At 48.2% G+C, this 14,543-nt stretch overlaps 7 protein-coding genes across 7 annotated transcripts; 5 read left to right on the top strand and 2 right to left on the bottom strand.

The window, feature by feature from the left end:
* Positions 1 to 295: 295 nt before the first annotated feature.
* On the top strand, positions 296 to 965 carry E1B28_001968 (uncharacterized protein; the record flags this gene model as incomplete). The annotated part of the gene is made up of 4 exons (XM_043147947.1): positions 296 to 457; positions 523 to 662; positions 724 to 880; positions 942 to 965. 4 exons carry the CDS (start codon positions 296 to 298, stop codon positions 963 to 965), a joined length of 483 nt encoding a protein of 160 aa, XP_043016661.1.
* Positions 966 to 1,634: 669 nt separating this feature from the next.
* E1B28_001967 (uncharacterized protein) lies at positions 1,635 to 3,080 on the top strand (the record flags this gene model as incomplete). Its single annotated transcript, XM_043147946.1, has 2 exons — positions 1,635 to 2,087; positions 2,142 to 3,080. 2 exons carry the CDS (start codon positions 1,635 to 1,637, stop codon positions 3,078 to 3,080), a joined length of 1,392 nt encoding a protein of 463 aa, XP_043016660.1.
* Positions 3,081 to 3,488: 408 nt separating this feature from the next.
* E1B28_001966 (uncharacterized protein) lies at positions 3,489 to 4,298 on the top strand (the record flags this gene model as incomplete). Its single annotated transcript, XM_043147945.1, has 1 exon — positions 3,489 to 4,298. The coding sequence occupies one exon, from the start codon at positions 3,489 to 3,491 to the stop codon at positions 4,296 to 4,298; it is 810 nt and encodes a 269-aa protein (XP_043016659.1).
* A 186-nt stretch (positions 4,299 to 4,484) lies between these two features.
* E1B28_001965 (uncharacterized protein) lies at positions 4,485 to 5,900 on the bottom strand (the record flags this gene model as incomplete). Its single annotated transcript, XM_043147944.1, has 8 exons — positions 4,485 to 4,672; positions 4,743 to 4,841; positions 4,896 to 5,010; positions 5,061 to 5,139; positions 5,265 to 5,502; positions 5,559 to 5,659; positions 5,718 to 5,788; positions 5,850 to 5,900. 8 exons carry the CDS (start codon positions 5,898 to 5,900, stop codon positions 4,485 to 4,487), a joined length of 942 nt encoding a protein of 313 aa, XP_043016658.1.
* Positions 5,901 to 6,905: 1,005 nt separating this feature from the next.
* E1B28_001964 (uncharacterized protein) lies at positions 6,906 to 8,144 on the top strand. The gene is made up of 3 exons (XM_043147943.1): positions 6,906 to 7,237; positions 7,291 to 7,842; positions 7,907 to 8,144. The coding sequence occupies exons 1-2, from the start codon at positions 6,988 to 6,990 to the stop codon at positions 7,824 to 7,826; spliced, it is 786 nt and encodes a 261-aa protein (XP_043016657.1). The 5' UTR covers positions 6,906 to 6,987; the 3' UTR covers positions 7,827 to 7,842; positions 7,907 to 8,144.
* Positions 8,145 to 8,388: 244 nt separating this feature from the next.
* Positions 8,389 to 12,774, top strand: E1B28_001963 (uncharacterized protein). Its single transcript, XM_043147942.1, has 16 exons — positions 8,389 to 8,690; positions 8,878 to 8,997; positions 9,060 to 9,244; positions 9,299 to 9,826; positions 9,892 to 10,059; positions 10,123 to 10,278; positions 10,337 to 10,480; positions 10,541 to 10,700; positions 10,792 to 10,975; positions 11,033 to 11,128; positions 11,189 to 11,286; positions 11,351 to 11,632; positions 11,694 to 11,973; positions 12,035 to 12,123; positions 12,190 to 12,353; positions 12,420 to 12,774. Exons 1-16 carry the CDS (start codon positions 8,450 to 8,452, stop codon positions 12,420 to 12,422), a joined length of 2,898 nt encoding a protein of 965 aa, XP_043016656.1. The 5' UTR covers positions 8,389 to 8,449; the 3' UTR covers positions 12,423 to 12,774.
* Positions 12,775 to 13,547, bottom strand: E1B28_001962 (uncharacterized protein). Its single transcript, XM_043147941.1, has 3 exons — positions 13,243 to 13,547; positions 13,172 to 13,186; positions 12,775 to 13,104 (listed from the first exon to the last, which is right to left on the bottom strand). Exons 1-3 carry the CDS (start codon positions 13,397 to 13,399, stop codon positions 12,953 to 12,955), a joined length of 324 nt encoding a protein of 107 aa, XP_043016655.1. The 5' UTR covers positions 13,400 to 13,547; the 3' UTR covers positions 12,775 to 12,952.
* Positions 13,548 to 14,543: the final 996 nt, after the last annotated feature.

Here is a 14,543-nt window from a genome sequence, read left to right as displayed (position 1 = left end):
ACACGGAACGGGGGAATCGTAACCTCTGCTCTGATTCATCCGGCTGCCTATTCCAACACTTGACTCAGGATCTTGAGCCGTCCGGTCTGCTATCTGGATTGAACTTAAACGCCACGCCATCATGGCTTTTGTTCGTATTCTTTTTCCCGTGTGTGGTTTTCACTCACGGGGGACCCCAGGGTGTCGCGTGGAAAAGAGGAACCCAAAGACTATAAAAGCACGACCGAAATCACGTTGATTTCGTGTGGCTTCTGCTTCCTCCCTGCATCCTCAATCATATATCGTCTCGTCGTCGATGGCCACAATAACCTCATTGGCAGACTCTGATCGGAATCTTTACGACGCTGTACAGAGGAGGCTGAAGGAAATTACCAAGAACCCGTACGTTCCAGAATTACGAGGTATCAAGCTTGGAGATCTAGCTGATACGGCCTTGGCCATTCACGAATTTCGACCAGTAGGCTTTTTTGCTTTCAGTGAAATCGTGCTACTCAGAATACCCACCTTCCGCACCGCTCCCAGATCAAGAAGTTACGACCTCTTGTCGTAACATCATGTGAAACGACGTACTGTGCCGTAGTCTACGCCGAAGATACGTTGAATGTCAAAGCGAATGAGCGTATGGCCGATGAGACGGAAGATAAGCTAAACAACCTGAAGGAGTGAGAATCATCTTCACCACATCCGTGAACCCTGTCTGACTCTTTTTTCGTTCGCTTCAAGCACGCTGAATGAAATTTGGAGATTAGGGCACCGCGTCGCCTCTCGTGGCCGGATATCCGCTGCCTTCATGTGGTGCTTTGGATTTCGGGAGTCGAGAAAGATACGGCGACTTCATGCATCCCTGAAGGACATGATCATCTATGAATTTTCTCCAAATGTGAGTTATTAATGCCTTAATGATGTGGACCAACCTATAAATATATTGATTGTTCGGGCAGGAGTTGAAAAGCAGTACGGGATAGGATTGATGAAGCACCCCTAAAGCTCGGGTCTATAGTGTTCTAATAGTAACCTTTTCACAGAGTATTTACAGAAGTACCCGGGCGTCCAATTAGGGTATTTGCCGCCTCAGTCTGCCAAATATTTCTGCGCCGTTACGCTCGTTCCCTTAGGAGATCGTGACTAAGACATACAACGTATCAACGACCTTAATTCGTTCTCCCCGCCCTGCACACCGTAGCTACTGTCTCTGGCAAATATCTGAGCAGGTTGATAGCGAGTGAGTTTTGAGTAAGATCTGTATATTAAGTTTTGACCTTTTCGTCCTTTCATGCTCTGGCGAGATCCTTACCGCAATCAAAGTTGACCTCTAAGGACGAGAGACTTCTCCCGCCCTCTCAATCGACCGTGACCAAAGTCTCGTTGGAGCCCAGGCCCCAAAGGCCCTATAGATCTTTGTCCACATTCATTGCAACTCTGGCAAGGTCTATCAGTACACTAATAAGCACCTGTATCCCCTTAAAGTGGAAGCACAACGAACCAGTCCGAAGAGTATATATAGTGACACTCCAATGACACTCTCAGGACGCGTCGCGTGTATTGACCTGCCCTAAACAACGTGATCATGAGCCGCGAGACGCTTAATATTTAATAACCGTTTCTCACATCCCCCACCAAGTCAAGGCTCAACAATGTATTCCTCACAGAATTGGTCCTCAAATATTCGGCGCCTTCTCGTAGATTCTTCTATCGTCCGCCATGCCGCCTCATCGAACTCAGAACCTTCCAAGACTCCATCTCGCCCAGTTGGTTATCTCGCTCGCTCATCTCGCCATCCACCTGGAACTATCTGGCGAAAATTCGTCGCAAAGTGTGTTTTTTTTGACCTCCTGAAAGGCGTAAAGGTTTCCCAACGTCGGATTGCCCGGATGTATGAGACGGGTTTAGGAGCGATTGTGATGTACGAGATTCCTTACTCCATAATTTCAGGATCGCAAGACTCAAAATCGCTATCCTGGACCGTTGAGAATGTTTTTGGATACCCCGACGATTCTTCGATAGAAGGCATGACTGAAGAAGAGTTTTTGGATCAGATTAAGGTTCGGATGGTGTACACACCTTCGTACGCTTGTACGTCATTCGTGGTGCGTAATCGAGAAGGTTGCAGTTACCATGTATTGACATTGCCGGTGATGCAGGCTGGACAGGCAATGAACACTTTGATCACAAAGTCGGATATTCAACTTGTCCCTGCGCCTGGCGGCCTCGGCTTCGCTATCGTTACAGAATCATTCACTTCTGATCATGGACTTTCACGCTCGGCTTTGGCTCTACCCGATCTTTCGAAAAAGGTTCTACGCCCTATCCCTGCTTCTGACTGCGCGCCTCGATTTCTCAGAGACAAAGCTTTATGGTCAGAAGACGATCCTGATACCGATGCCTTGGAGATGGACTGGGTTCAAGTACTTCTGTTTGATCCCGATAGCGAAGACGATATAGTTGAGAGTCGTTCCTTTCCCGAGACCTTTGATGAGCAGGAGGACGCATCGAGTCGACTCAATGTTACCAATGTCTTCGATAGGTTCAACGCCTCAACGTTCGACCCGATCAGCTCCATATCTCCATCTCCATCTCAATCACTATCCACCTCCAGCTCTGTCGATATTACGACTTCACTGGGATACTTCTCATCAAGGTCTGAATACTCGCTCTTTACTGTTGGACTGCTCGAGCCCTCCACCTCTTTCGAAGCGGACATTGGCGATGTATCGATATGCACCCTGATTTCCGATTGCGATTCCTACTCAAGCCTATCAAGTGTCTTTCTCGGTCCTGCAACGCCTTCCAAAGGCCCTCATCAACACTCTGACCTAGTTGGCGTTCGACCCCTTACGAAATTCGACTCTACCGGCGATCAGTTCACCCCTTCTTTCTACACGCCGGGTTCTTTCACCGTTAAGCCCTCTGATTCTGACACGATAGCCAATGCCGATCTCTTTCTTCGGACGGGAGATTCATGCGGACTGCGTGTAAGTGCACTGAAAGGTGATGAGGTGGAGCAGCTTGGCAAGTCACAACGGCTGTATCCTTCCGGGATAGGGAAGGAGAATATTCCCCCGCCAGCCGTGCGGAAGTAGTCAGAGAGTAATACATACTCATTCTTGTTCCGACCAATTTCATTCTTCCTGCCTCCTTTTGTGTTCCTCCTAGATTACTATATCATACTCTACTTGCCTTCCTACAGTGAATTCATGTATGTTAATTTAGACAAAATGCATGAAACGGTCTTAGTATTCATGGCACGTAGTTTTTCCGTCTCTCATTCTTCCTATTACAACCTATATCGGCTGCGTATCAATTGTCATTTGGAGTACGTCGACAACAAAGTTGCGTCTGATCTCATAAACTCCGCGAACCTTGATCGGAGTTAAGGCTGAGATAGGGTGACCTACTGACCGTGTTTTTCTCTCTAATTTCAATGGCAGCGTTCATTCTCAAAATTTTGAACGCGAGTGCGCCCCCTTTCACTCTTACCAACTTCCTTCATGAGATTCAGTCCCGTATTCTCTGTCGTTTTATCCTGGTTGCTTCTGGCTGGCGGAGCCAGCTCGGTCGTTATACCACCAAAGATAATGGAGGTGCCGATGGATCGCAAAGAGGAGTCTGGGCTGTATCAGTCGGCGTCTGACTCTTTGGATGCCAGGGGCTCAGAGATTGTGGAATCCAAACCGAGACTGCTTTTACCACTTGGAATCACTATACCCACCGATCTCCGTGTAGTTCGAGGTCGCTCGACCCGTCGCCAAAAATTTCGAGGTGGTCGCCGTCGCGATGATTCGGATTCGGATTCGGATTCGGACTCAGACTCGGACTCGGACTCGGACTCAGACGACGACGACAAAAAGAAACATACTAGTGGAGTTAAGACGGGGTCCGGGGGAAAGCAGACAAGTTCAATGTCCCGAGGATCCAGTGCCGCTACTCTGAATAACCCGCAAGCTACTCATAGCACCCAGACCTCGGGAACAGCCTCTCTCACTCACAAGGGTGGTACCACCAGCCGGGGTGTTACTCCTACAACCCCACTTGCCACATCACAGACCAGCGCCGGTTCTGGCACATCACTTACTTTCACATCACCAAGTCCGGCGGAAGGTGCCTCACGGTCTGGAGATAGCAAGAAACCCCAAAAGATCGGTTTGGGGGTTGTGTTCGGTGTTTTTGGAGGTTTTGGGCTAGTTGCTGGGGCAGTTACGGGGTATAGATGGTATTTGAGGAGGAAGGGAGAACGAGGAGGGTACTGGGAAGTGCAGCCAATGACTCGAGAGAGGGTGAAGATGTTTTCTGAATCATAATCGACTTTGAGGATGTGAAGGGGCAGGGAGAACATGAATACGGACAGTTTGGATATCTATTTCTCGAACATTTTTCGGACTGTCGTGGTTTGACGAGTAGCGACTGTTTGGAGAAGCAGAATTAAACCAGCCTTTTTTGACATTGACTATATTACATCATGAACAGTACAATCGACCTCTTATGGTTTAGAAGGTCAAGGTTTGTCCCGCGTTGGCAGTGACGGAAGACTTGACACTGCCGACAGCAATTAAACTGTAAGAGTATGGTGCAGTGTTAAAGTTTCCGACAGGAGCTGTGTTTTCTCCACCAGCAAAGTCGTTTCCTTTGGCTACAGCAAAGCCACCGTCTGTAGAATAGAGAGGTTTCTTAGGAGCTGTGAAGGACCACGGATGCCAAAATCAGCAAATTATCGATGGTTAAAAGAGAACAACATTTGTACTCACCAACCCAGACGTTGTTCTCAACCAAGAGCTGAGCCCCATCACGAGTGTTGATACCGTCACTGTTGTTCTCGAAGAAGTTGTTGAAGATGTGACCGTGTCCTTGAAACACGAGAGATCAGCTAGTCGTAAAGATACAGTTATACTACCACTCACCAAAGCGGAAAGAGGGTGTACGAGAGTTAAGGTTACTCCAGTAGTTACCGACGTAAGTGACAGTAATGGGGGTATCCTCGGCGCCGTTGCTGTCGGAGTGTCCGACGAGGGAAGCCTACGTGAGCGTACTTGAGAGATTTGCCGCACTCGAGTTTATCTACATACCTTCCAGTGGTCATAGAGCTTGCTGTTGGAGACAGTGACACCAGTGCAGCCATGAGTGATATCGAGAAGGCCGTCATAGCTAGATTAAAACACGGATGAGAGTTGTAAACTGAATCAAACGGCGGATGTTCCTTACAAGTCCTAGATATTAAGCATGAAGGATCAGAACTCGAAAACGAGGCGAGAAAGAACGCAGGCACACACACCTTGTCATGGTCACGGTCACTGGAGAGATCGGCGTGGTCAATCCAGACTTGGTGTGCATCTTGAATACCAAGGGCATCCCCAACTTCTGCGAGGACTTTTGAAATCTTAACGTTACGAATGATAACGTTCGAGACCGAGAGGACGCGCAGTCCAACGCCGTTGAGGGCGGATCCCCTAGCACCTAACACTGAAGTGTTGGATCCAACCTTGACAACTGTGTTGCCAGTGATAGTACCTACGAAATTGCTCGCGTTTAACGTGATTTTGAGAATCATCTACCGTGAGGCTTACCAGAGATGATGACAATCTTCTTCGCGTCGCCTGTAACCGCACTGGTAAGAGCAGCAAGGGTGGTAACCGTAGTTACAGTTCCTCCAGAGCCACCGGATGTTCTGGAATTTTCGGGAATTTTAACCGAGTTTGCATAGAAACACTAGAATGCACACTCACCCTCCGTTGAGAGTCGCATAACCTACATTCGCGACATCATTTGTAGAGGCGCGTTTCTCGATGGGAGAGGCCTACAACAAGAACACGATTCTGTCAGTTGATTGTCCGCAAACTGGTAACATTCCAACGTACAACAGCAGCCTGGACAGCGACGAAAGCAACGAGAGATGCGAACCACTTCATGATGAAACCAAGTTAGAGCGAAGACCGTCTAGTCTGCAGTATCCTCACCAAAGAAGAGTCCTTATATAGTCCTCCAACCCTTGCGTCGCAATGTGCTACACTTGTTCCGTCGATTAACCTCGGTATAGACTCGGTTTATGATTTCAATGGTCGTTAGTTGGACAAACCGGGCGGTCCGGTGCTCTTCCCGCTGAGATCCTGAAGAAATGACGATGCTGGGGTGTGACAAATGACAACCGAGGAGAACCAGTCAAGGTAAATAGCACCCTGGGAGAGTTCAACATCAAGCCGTGAAACCATATGGCGTTGGGAGTCCTTGTGACGACGGTAAATTTGATTTGCGGGTCGAAGGCATCAGGTTTGGTGGATCATGAGTGGGCTTCGAATCATTTGGTGTCAATGTTGGGTCTCTTGTTAGGAATTTCGGCAGGGCCAATACGAGGGCAACCTTGTAAAAATAACCTCTGGACCAATAGAAGAGGCACTACAAATTAGACATTCTTTTGAACTTTTCATCAGAAACAATTCACCGAGCTTTGTTCTTCGTTTCGAGAACGTCTAGTAAGCGCGGTCCGGGACGCCTCAACGGCCCTTTGATTTGCTCCGTGGTTCAGGTGTCTAGAACGCTGTACCCAGACGAACAGGTCAAGAGCGTGAGGAGTATCTCGAGCGTCTCAAAGTGGGCGAATTTTCTCCTCGTCCAGTAGGATGGCCGGGCCTACGGTCGAATCCGGCCCTTGGAGGTGGTTGGCCTGTCAATCGGATGTACTTTGGACAAACTTGGGAGGTATATCAAACGAACCTCACAGACCACTTGAAGCTTCGTGATTCTGGATCGAAAACAGTGCCTTGAAGACGACCCCAGTCACTGTCTCGATGGGAAAACAGCACCAAGCACTTTAAGCGCACACTGAAATTCAAGCGGAGTCTAAACGCCGAACGCCGAGCGGCTTATATAAGGATCCGGTCGGTTCACAAAGTCCGTACCCCATCGGCCGAAGTTCCCACGAAGCAGCATTTCTTTTTTCATCAACGTCGAGCTCGACGTCAAGCTGGTCGCACAGCTCATCGCTTTCACCTTCCGTTCATGCTCACATCTTTATATCGCTCAACGGCCACTACAAGTATCAGGTTCTCGCGCAGTCAAACCACACCGTCATTGATTCGGTACCATTGTGTGTTGAGCAATACCAGGTTTAAACCTCAAATCACCGCCCTGCGGCCATTTCATTCGACGTCGAGACCCTTGCAGTCTAGTCTTTCATCCAGAATATCCCAAAGAGTCTGGTACAGGAAGGATGGAACATCGAGATCCAAAGTTCGGGGCGCAATATACAGTATGAACCCTCTCGAGTCTCGTTGGACATACATTGACCTCATTCATTAACAGCATTGATAGGCTCTGTAGCCGTCTTGACCGGTATCGCTGCGCTAGAAGTCATGGAAGACCTACAAGAGCTAGTACTTCAGCTTGCCGCCATGCTACAAGTTCAACGTGTTGATTTCGAAGAATACAGTACAATCGACTTCTCTGATTACCGCCAAACTACGCAGTACTTCGAATCGCTTGCAAAACCATTCCTCATTACGGCGCAGTACTCCGATGAGGCATCCGTGGCCCTCTTTTTCAAACATGTATTGGAAATGGATGACGCGACAGCTGCGGTTGTGAAGGAGAGAATACACTCCTGTATGAAGGCAACAGCCGAACAAGTGCATGAGCTATTGAGAGGCATAGGGGATGAACCGTTGGACTCATTTCAGGACATCACAAGGCTGATGAGGGAGGCGTTGCTTGAAGTTGCGACGGACATGATGGTAGAAACTGATGATAGGCTGGCTGCGTTGTTGAAAGTATTCAAGGATAAGGATGACTCGGGGAAGCCACCACCGTCAAAAGGGAGAGGCTATGAGTTGATTGGGTAGATCTTTGGACTATACAGTAAGCTCTTTTCCCTGTCGAATCGGACCACCTTTTTCTGAGAGTGACATGCGCACCTTTCTAGACTCCTCATTGGACCTCTTCCCCGCAGCAATACTCTGCGTGCCCTACGGAAAGCGAATATTACGACCGCGGTGGAGATGGCCCCACGGGCTATACATTATCAGGACGAAGTGTCCCGGTATAAGTACTGTATACGTGCAGTCATCTACAAAGCCTTGTAGCGCATGCACATGTAATCTACTCCGTTGACATAAAATCATTGACTGCAGACCATCCTTCCCATATTTGGTGGGTACCCCAATCGTCTTCACACGCCCTTCCATCAAGTCACCGTTCAATCATCGGATGACCCTCGAATTTAAATACTCTGCTGCGCTAGATGATCGCAGCTCTACCTGAAGGGACTGCCTCATGACTTGTTCAAACGTTCTAATGTGTATTTCGACCTTCCAACTCTGGACTTCGATAGAGTTTAAAGTCACGTGAGCGCAGCATTGCCGAAAATATAAAGAAACCCCCTGGGTCAGTTGTTCCTTGGCCTTTGACGACCACCTTCCACCTAGTACTTTTCTAAACTTTTTTTACTCTTTTCCCTCATAGCAAGATGCCACCACGCCCGGCTCGTGGACGTTCCTCTCAACCCTCGTCTCAATCTGGTGCCCAGCAAACTACAGCTCAACCTCAGCCAACTCCAACTCCTGGTGGAGGAAGAGGTGGTTGGGGAGCGAGAGGTGCTGCAGCACCGCGAGGCGCTACTAGAGGGGGCCCTCCACGAAGCGGACATGGGGGTCAACAACAAGGCACTCAAGCAGGTGAACGCCTTGTAGTTGGCCCTACTCTTCCAGGTATGCCTGCCTTCTTGCTTTTGTGCTCCTCTGTAATCGTTCACGTTGATCTTTTATAATTTTTAACAATGAATCGACCTGTTTATATTCAAACTTGGCTCCCGCGTGTGATTCCTTTACTTTTTTTTGCTTTGCCATCCGAATGAACCGCATGCCGAATCTTGACTGCCTCTCATCACGTTTTCAGCTACAACCTCGACGGTGGGTGTGAGGAGACGCGCGACTGGAACCGCAGGGAGGAAGATTCAAGTCTTCGTCAACGCCACCGACATCGCTATCCCTGATAGGACTATCTATCATTACGATGGTACCCTTTCAGATTCTTTTCTCTCGTCATTTTCATTTTTAGACTCAAACACGTGTTTTCAGTGACAATCACTAGTCCATCCGGGAAATCCGACTCCTTCCCGTCGCGATTTACTCACGAATTAATGAAGCAACTCCAGCGAGACACGGAACCCGCCATTTTCCAACCATGTGGGGTCTATGATGGCAGGAAAAACCTTTTCACGCAGCACTTCTTGAATATGCCAGGCGGTGGAGACTCCGCAACGGTACCTATTTTTCTCCATTTTTCAAGTAATACGAATATTGACTGGTTTTATCAGTTCAACGTTCCTGTATCTTCTGGAACCGCTACCACTACTCCTTCGTCTCGCCCACCAGCTTTGTACAAGATCAAGATCGTGAAAGTAGCCGACATTAACCCCGAGGTTTTACAACGATTCGTGGAAGGAAAACAATCGCAGGATGAAAGCGTCCTTACGGCTCTCATGGCGATGAATGTTGCTATCAGACAAGGTCCTATCAGTAGCGGTTATGCGTTCAATACGCGTTCCTTCTTCCCAAACTTGCCAAATATGGTCTCCCGTCCTATTATGGGTCTCCAGTTCAGACGTGGTATCTTTCAAAGTGTTCGTTCTGCGGTTGGGAGAACGCTCTTAAACGTGGATATCACAACGGGGATGTTTTATCAAGAGGGCCCTTTGATGAATACGTGCCTTGCTTACTTGCCACCTCCTACTCGCAACAGTACTATCAACGCAAACGACCCTATGCGACTTGCTCCATCCAGAGGGTTTCCAGATCGGGAGAGGTTGAGGTTGCAGCGGTTTATTTCTGGTATCCGTGTCAAGGTTCGTTTGTCTCCGTCAGAACTTTTTACTATTCGCGCATCGTTTATACTTATTCATGTATATAGGTCGCCGGTAGCAGATCTGAAAAGATCGTTTCCATAGTCAAGTTGAGCCCTCTCAGTGCAAAAGACTTCACGTTTTCGAAGCGAGATGGAACTGTCGTATCGGTTGCGGACTACTTTAGGCAAACATACAATCGGGCTTTGAGATTCCCGGATGTTATCTGTGGTCAGGTAAGTCCTTCATGACCACAAGTTCTGAGGCTCGCTTTTTTGACATCCGACTTTGCGATTTAGACTGCCTCGGGAGCCACCCTGCCTCTCGAACTGCTTACAGTTCTACCAGGACAGATTGCTCGCAAGCAAGTGCCTCCTGAAGTAACGAGCGCGATGGTGGAATTCAGCCAACTGAGGCCAGCGGAGAGGATGGCTGAAATCAGGAGGGGTGTTGATGTCAGTCAATCATCCATTTTCTTTTAACTTCGTAGTGACCCACTAAATCCACCTGCAGCTACTCGCACATGGTCAATCGGAATACGTCCGTAATTTTGGAATGGTACCGTCACCGACGTTTCCTATGACTATCGATGCAAGGGTTATCAACCCTCCACGGTTGCAGTATCGTGGTAAGGAAGGAAAGGGGATGCACAACGTTGTACGTATACTTTCTTTGTGCCGTTGATTTTTTATCGTCTGATCCACCGTCGCTTTTCAGGACCCACGAAACGGCTCGTGGAATTTGCGAGACATAACGTTCATCCAACCGCAGACCATTGAGCGGTGGTGTGTTATCTTATTCGAAACGCAAAACCGATTTCCACTGGCAGATGCGAGAGCGATGGTTGGGAATATTGTACAGGAGTTCCGGAACGTCGGTAAGTCGAACTTTCGATGTCATTCACTACGGTTTCTTCTCTTACCTCTTCATTGAAACGTGTTGAGGTTAATCCTGATCTACCCCTACAGGAATGACAATTCGCGAAACTGACCCCGTCATTTACTACGGTAACGCTCAGAGGGATATATCCGCTGAACTTAAAGTAGCCGGTGGTCAGACCGCTAAAAAACATGGAGGGACAAAGGGACCTGATCTGCTTGTTGTCGTTCTGCCGGACCAAGGAAACGTTGAGATCTATCGCGGTGTGAAGCAGTGAGTTGTTCTTCTATAATGGTCACCTTCGCGATGATTTAACATTCAATTGTCCAGCCTGGGTGATATTGAAATGGGAGTCGCAACTCAGTGTCTCAGGTCATCAAAGTGTCGACGAGCCAAGTCTCAGTATTGGGCTAATGTTGCTTTGAAGTGAGTGTTGTTTTTGTGAATGACAATTCGCCATGTTCATGGCTCCCTGCCTTCTCGTAGAGTCAATCCGAAGCTTGGTGGTATCAACCATAAGCCGGATCCGACTGCTAGGACATCTTCAGACCTCAACGATCCTCAGAAGCCGACTATTATCATGGGTGCGTCTCTCTAAAACTTTCTCCTTCTCCGAGAAACGAAAAGCCTAATCTCTCGTTTATGTAGGAGCCGATGTCATGCACCCTGCCCCGGGTTCTAGCAACCCATCGTACACGGCTGTAGTTGGGAATGTCGACTCCGACGTAGCAAAGTACATTGCCGAGTTGAAGGTGCAAACCAGTAGGGTTGAGATCATCGAAGAGCTAGGGGAGATGGTTAGGAACATTCTCGGGAAATATATGGACTATCGCAAGAATGTAGAGAAGAAAACCAACATCCAACCAGTTCGCTTACTCTTCTTCCGAGATGGAGTGGATGAAGGCCAATATCAGAAGGTTAAGGATATGGGTAGGCTTCTTCCATTCCCCTCCCCCACTTTTGTGTCACGAAAACTGACGGCTGGTGGCAGAACTGCAAATCATCCGACAAGTATGCGTTGACCTCAAGATCCGCCCCAAGATTACCTTCATCATCGTGGCGAAACGACATCACTTCCGGTTCTTTCCTCAAGACCCTAACGCACCTAACCAAGCAGATCCAAAAAGCGGAAACTGCCTTTCCGGCACGGTCGTCGATACTGGGATTACGCACCCGACGGAATTCGACTTCTATCTCCAGTCTCACGGAGGGCTGTTGGGGACTAGCCGGTCTGCCCACTACCACGTCTTATCTGATGATAACGACTTTACGTGTGTACCTCCTCCTCTTTTTCGATTTCGCGTCACTGCTCATACCGAATTATTTCGCCAGGGCTGACGCGATGCAAAACCTCTGCTTTGGCCTTTGTCACGTCTTTGCTAGGTCTACGAGAACGATATCCATCCCAACACCTGTTGCATGTGAGTTCCAGTTTCGCGTTCCGCATTACCCCCCTCGTCTTCTCATAGTGCCTTGTCACTCTCTAGATGCCGACCTAGTCTGTTCTCGTGCTCCAAATCATTACAAGTCTTCATCCGCGATGTCGGATATGGAGAGTACGGCTACGGGCGGTCGGGATATGACGTTGGAAAGGCTTAAGGCAGATTTCAAGCCTATTCATAAGAACCAGTCGATCAGAACGTTTTTCACGGTGGGTGCCTTTGAATTGTTTGTCCTGGAGTGCGGGAGGTCTGATACGGTGTCGTGTGCTTTGTAGTGATTTTTTAATTCCCCGTCTGCGACTATCGAACTGGGCAACCGTGCTTCAAGCTCCCCTTTTACCCCATCTACAATTTTCTTGACTTGATCATGCTCTCCCTTTCTGTTACTTTTTGTCGTTTTTGCTTTTCCTGATGCTTTCTTGTTGTGCTAGTACCATGCTTTCGAATGTATAACGTGCTCTACGATTCTGCCCCTTCTTGAACCCCTCCGACCCTACCATATGTGTACAATACTTCTTGCTCATGAACATTGATCACCGATCGTCTCGCCACCTGGATACTTTACGGTCTTCTATTCCAAACGTTCAGTGCTGTCTACCATCCATCCGACGTCGAGGTCTACAATATTTTTTGCACCTTTTCTTTTCGTTACGGTTACAACTCCGTCAACGAGAACAATAATTACGAACAGATTGAATAACATGTAGTTTTATGATACGTATACAAAAACTTCTTCCAACGTCCGGGATTTCCTTGCGCGAGATACAAATTCGGTTTCTAGAATCTTCATTATCTTTCTTCCTCACCTCTACTTGTCAGCTACAGGGAAATCCTTCCCCGACATGTTCTTATACTGATTCCTGATAGAGTCCGAAATAGCCTCGTCTTTCGTCTGTTCTGCGGCCGATTCGTTGGTCTGGGGGCCTTGTTTGAAGACATGTTCTTGGACATAGTCAACACCTGTGTGGGGGGGGGCTCGTTTGTCAGTTTGAGAGTTGCGGAGTAGCTGGCTGATATGGAAGCGAACCTTTATCCAAAGCATCTGTTCCCGATGTCAGTATTGTTATAGCGGGGGAAGACGCCGAACAACCTACGTACCCTCTTTCTTTTCCCCAGAAGCACCACCTCCCAAAGCGTTATTAAACTTGCCCATGATGCCTCCTCCACTACCAGCAGGAGCGCCAGCTCCTTGGCCTGTCGCTTGCTGAGGTTGTTGTGATTGGGAATTGTCGTTGTTCTTGTTCAAGAAGTCCATTGCAGAGTAAGATGTAGGTGGTTGTAGAAGGAAAGGGAAGCTGTATAAGAGGTTTCAAATTTCAAGGCTTGTTAGGAGGTTTATATACTCGGTTGGGACTGATGGAGTCGATGACGCAGTTGTGTGATTACCCGCCAATAAGCACATACTTAATCGGAAAAAGAGGAGTGAATCTATACAGTTGTGATGTATGATACAAAAACTCTTTGCAGCAGCGTGAAGATGCAGAATCTACGTGAAGTACTAGCTAGGGTTCCGGGCTTACACACGAACGCTCGCTGCGCTCGGATGTGTTCCTGCCCTTCACCCAGCTAGGCGGGGCTTCGCCCCTGCACCCTCATTTTTTTTTTCTTCTTTTCTTGAGAAATATGCACCGCACGCGGCCCGGTAGCTCGCTTCGAATCCCAGTAACGATAGAAAGCAAGACTTTATCGTTGTCGTCATGTATTCTAATTCTTTTTCATTTCTCATCTTTGAATGTCACTATATAGACAGTTGACGGTTACAGTATGCAGTGCTATGGCCCTCACCAGGATGTGCATCACGACGCGATTGTCCTTCAACGTCGAAGGACAAGTTGTTGGTCTCGCATTCTTCGGGAAGACGGGAAAGGTGTGTTGCCATAATATCGTGAACAAAGCTGCAGACATGGTCTTTGTATTTGTACTGAAACCCAGAGGGCGAACAGACATGACTGCCATCATCTCCTCGAGCTCGATAAGGCCCTTCAGTGCTTGCGGGATATCAGCTATAGGTGGCCATTGAGTGAGCATCACTGATAAGATTTTCAACTGACCCGGGAATCACCTGGATGGACATTATTCTCAGTACTCCATTTTTTCACATCTCCTTTATCCTTGCTACACCGCTGGCAGGCGACAGCAGTCAGCTTCATGTTCCAACGAATCTCTCGACAAACACCACAAGTCTGTAGCTTCAGGTCCTTGTCAGCCTTCACAAATTTCTGAATAAATCTTTTCTCGGCCTCGGTGACCACTGACCACCACATCTTTAACCAGTAGATCGACTTCCATCATGTCACTGCCATCGCCGAGATACTGGTCAAAGTCATCTGAATCCAGTAAATCCACGCCTTCGGATTCGTCGCTTGGCGGAGGCTCGTCTCAGGCATGTCTTCAAGGGT

This window comes from Marasmius oreades, chromosome 1 (genome assembly GCF_018924745.1).
Source record: "Marasmius oreades isolate 03SP1 chromosome 1, whole genome shotgun sequence".
Taxonomy (NCBI): domain Eukaryota; kingdom Fungi; phylum Basidiomycota; class Agaricomycetes; order Agaricales; family Marasmiaceae; genus Marasmius; species Marasmius oreades.
Note: the sequence above shows the minus strand (reverse complement) of the source record. Positions and strands in the feature narration are given on the sequence as shown.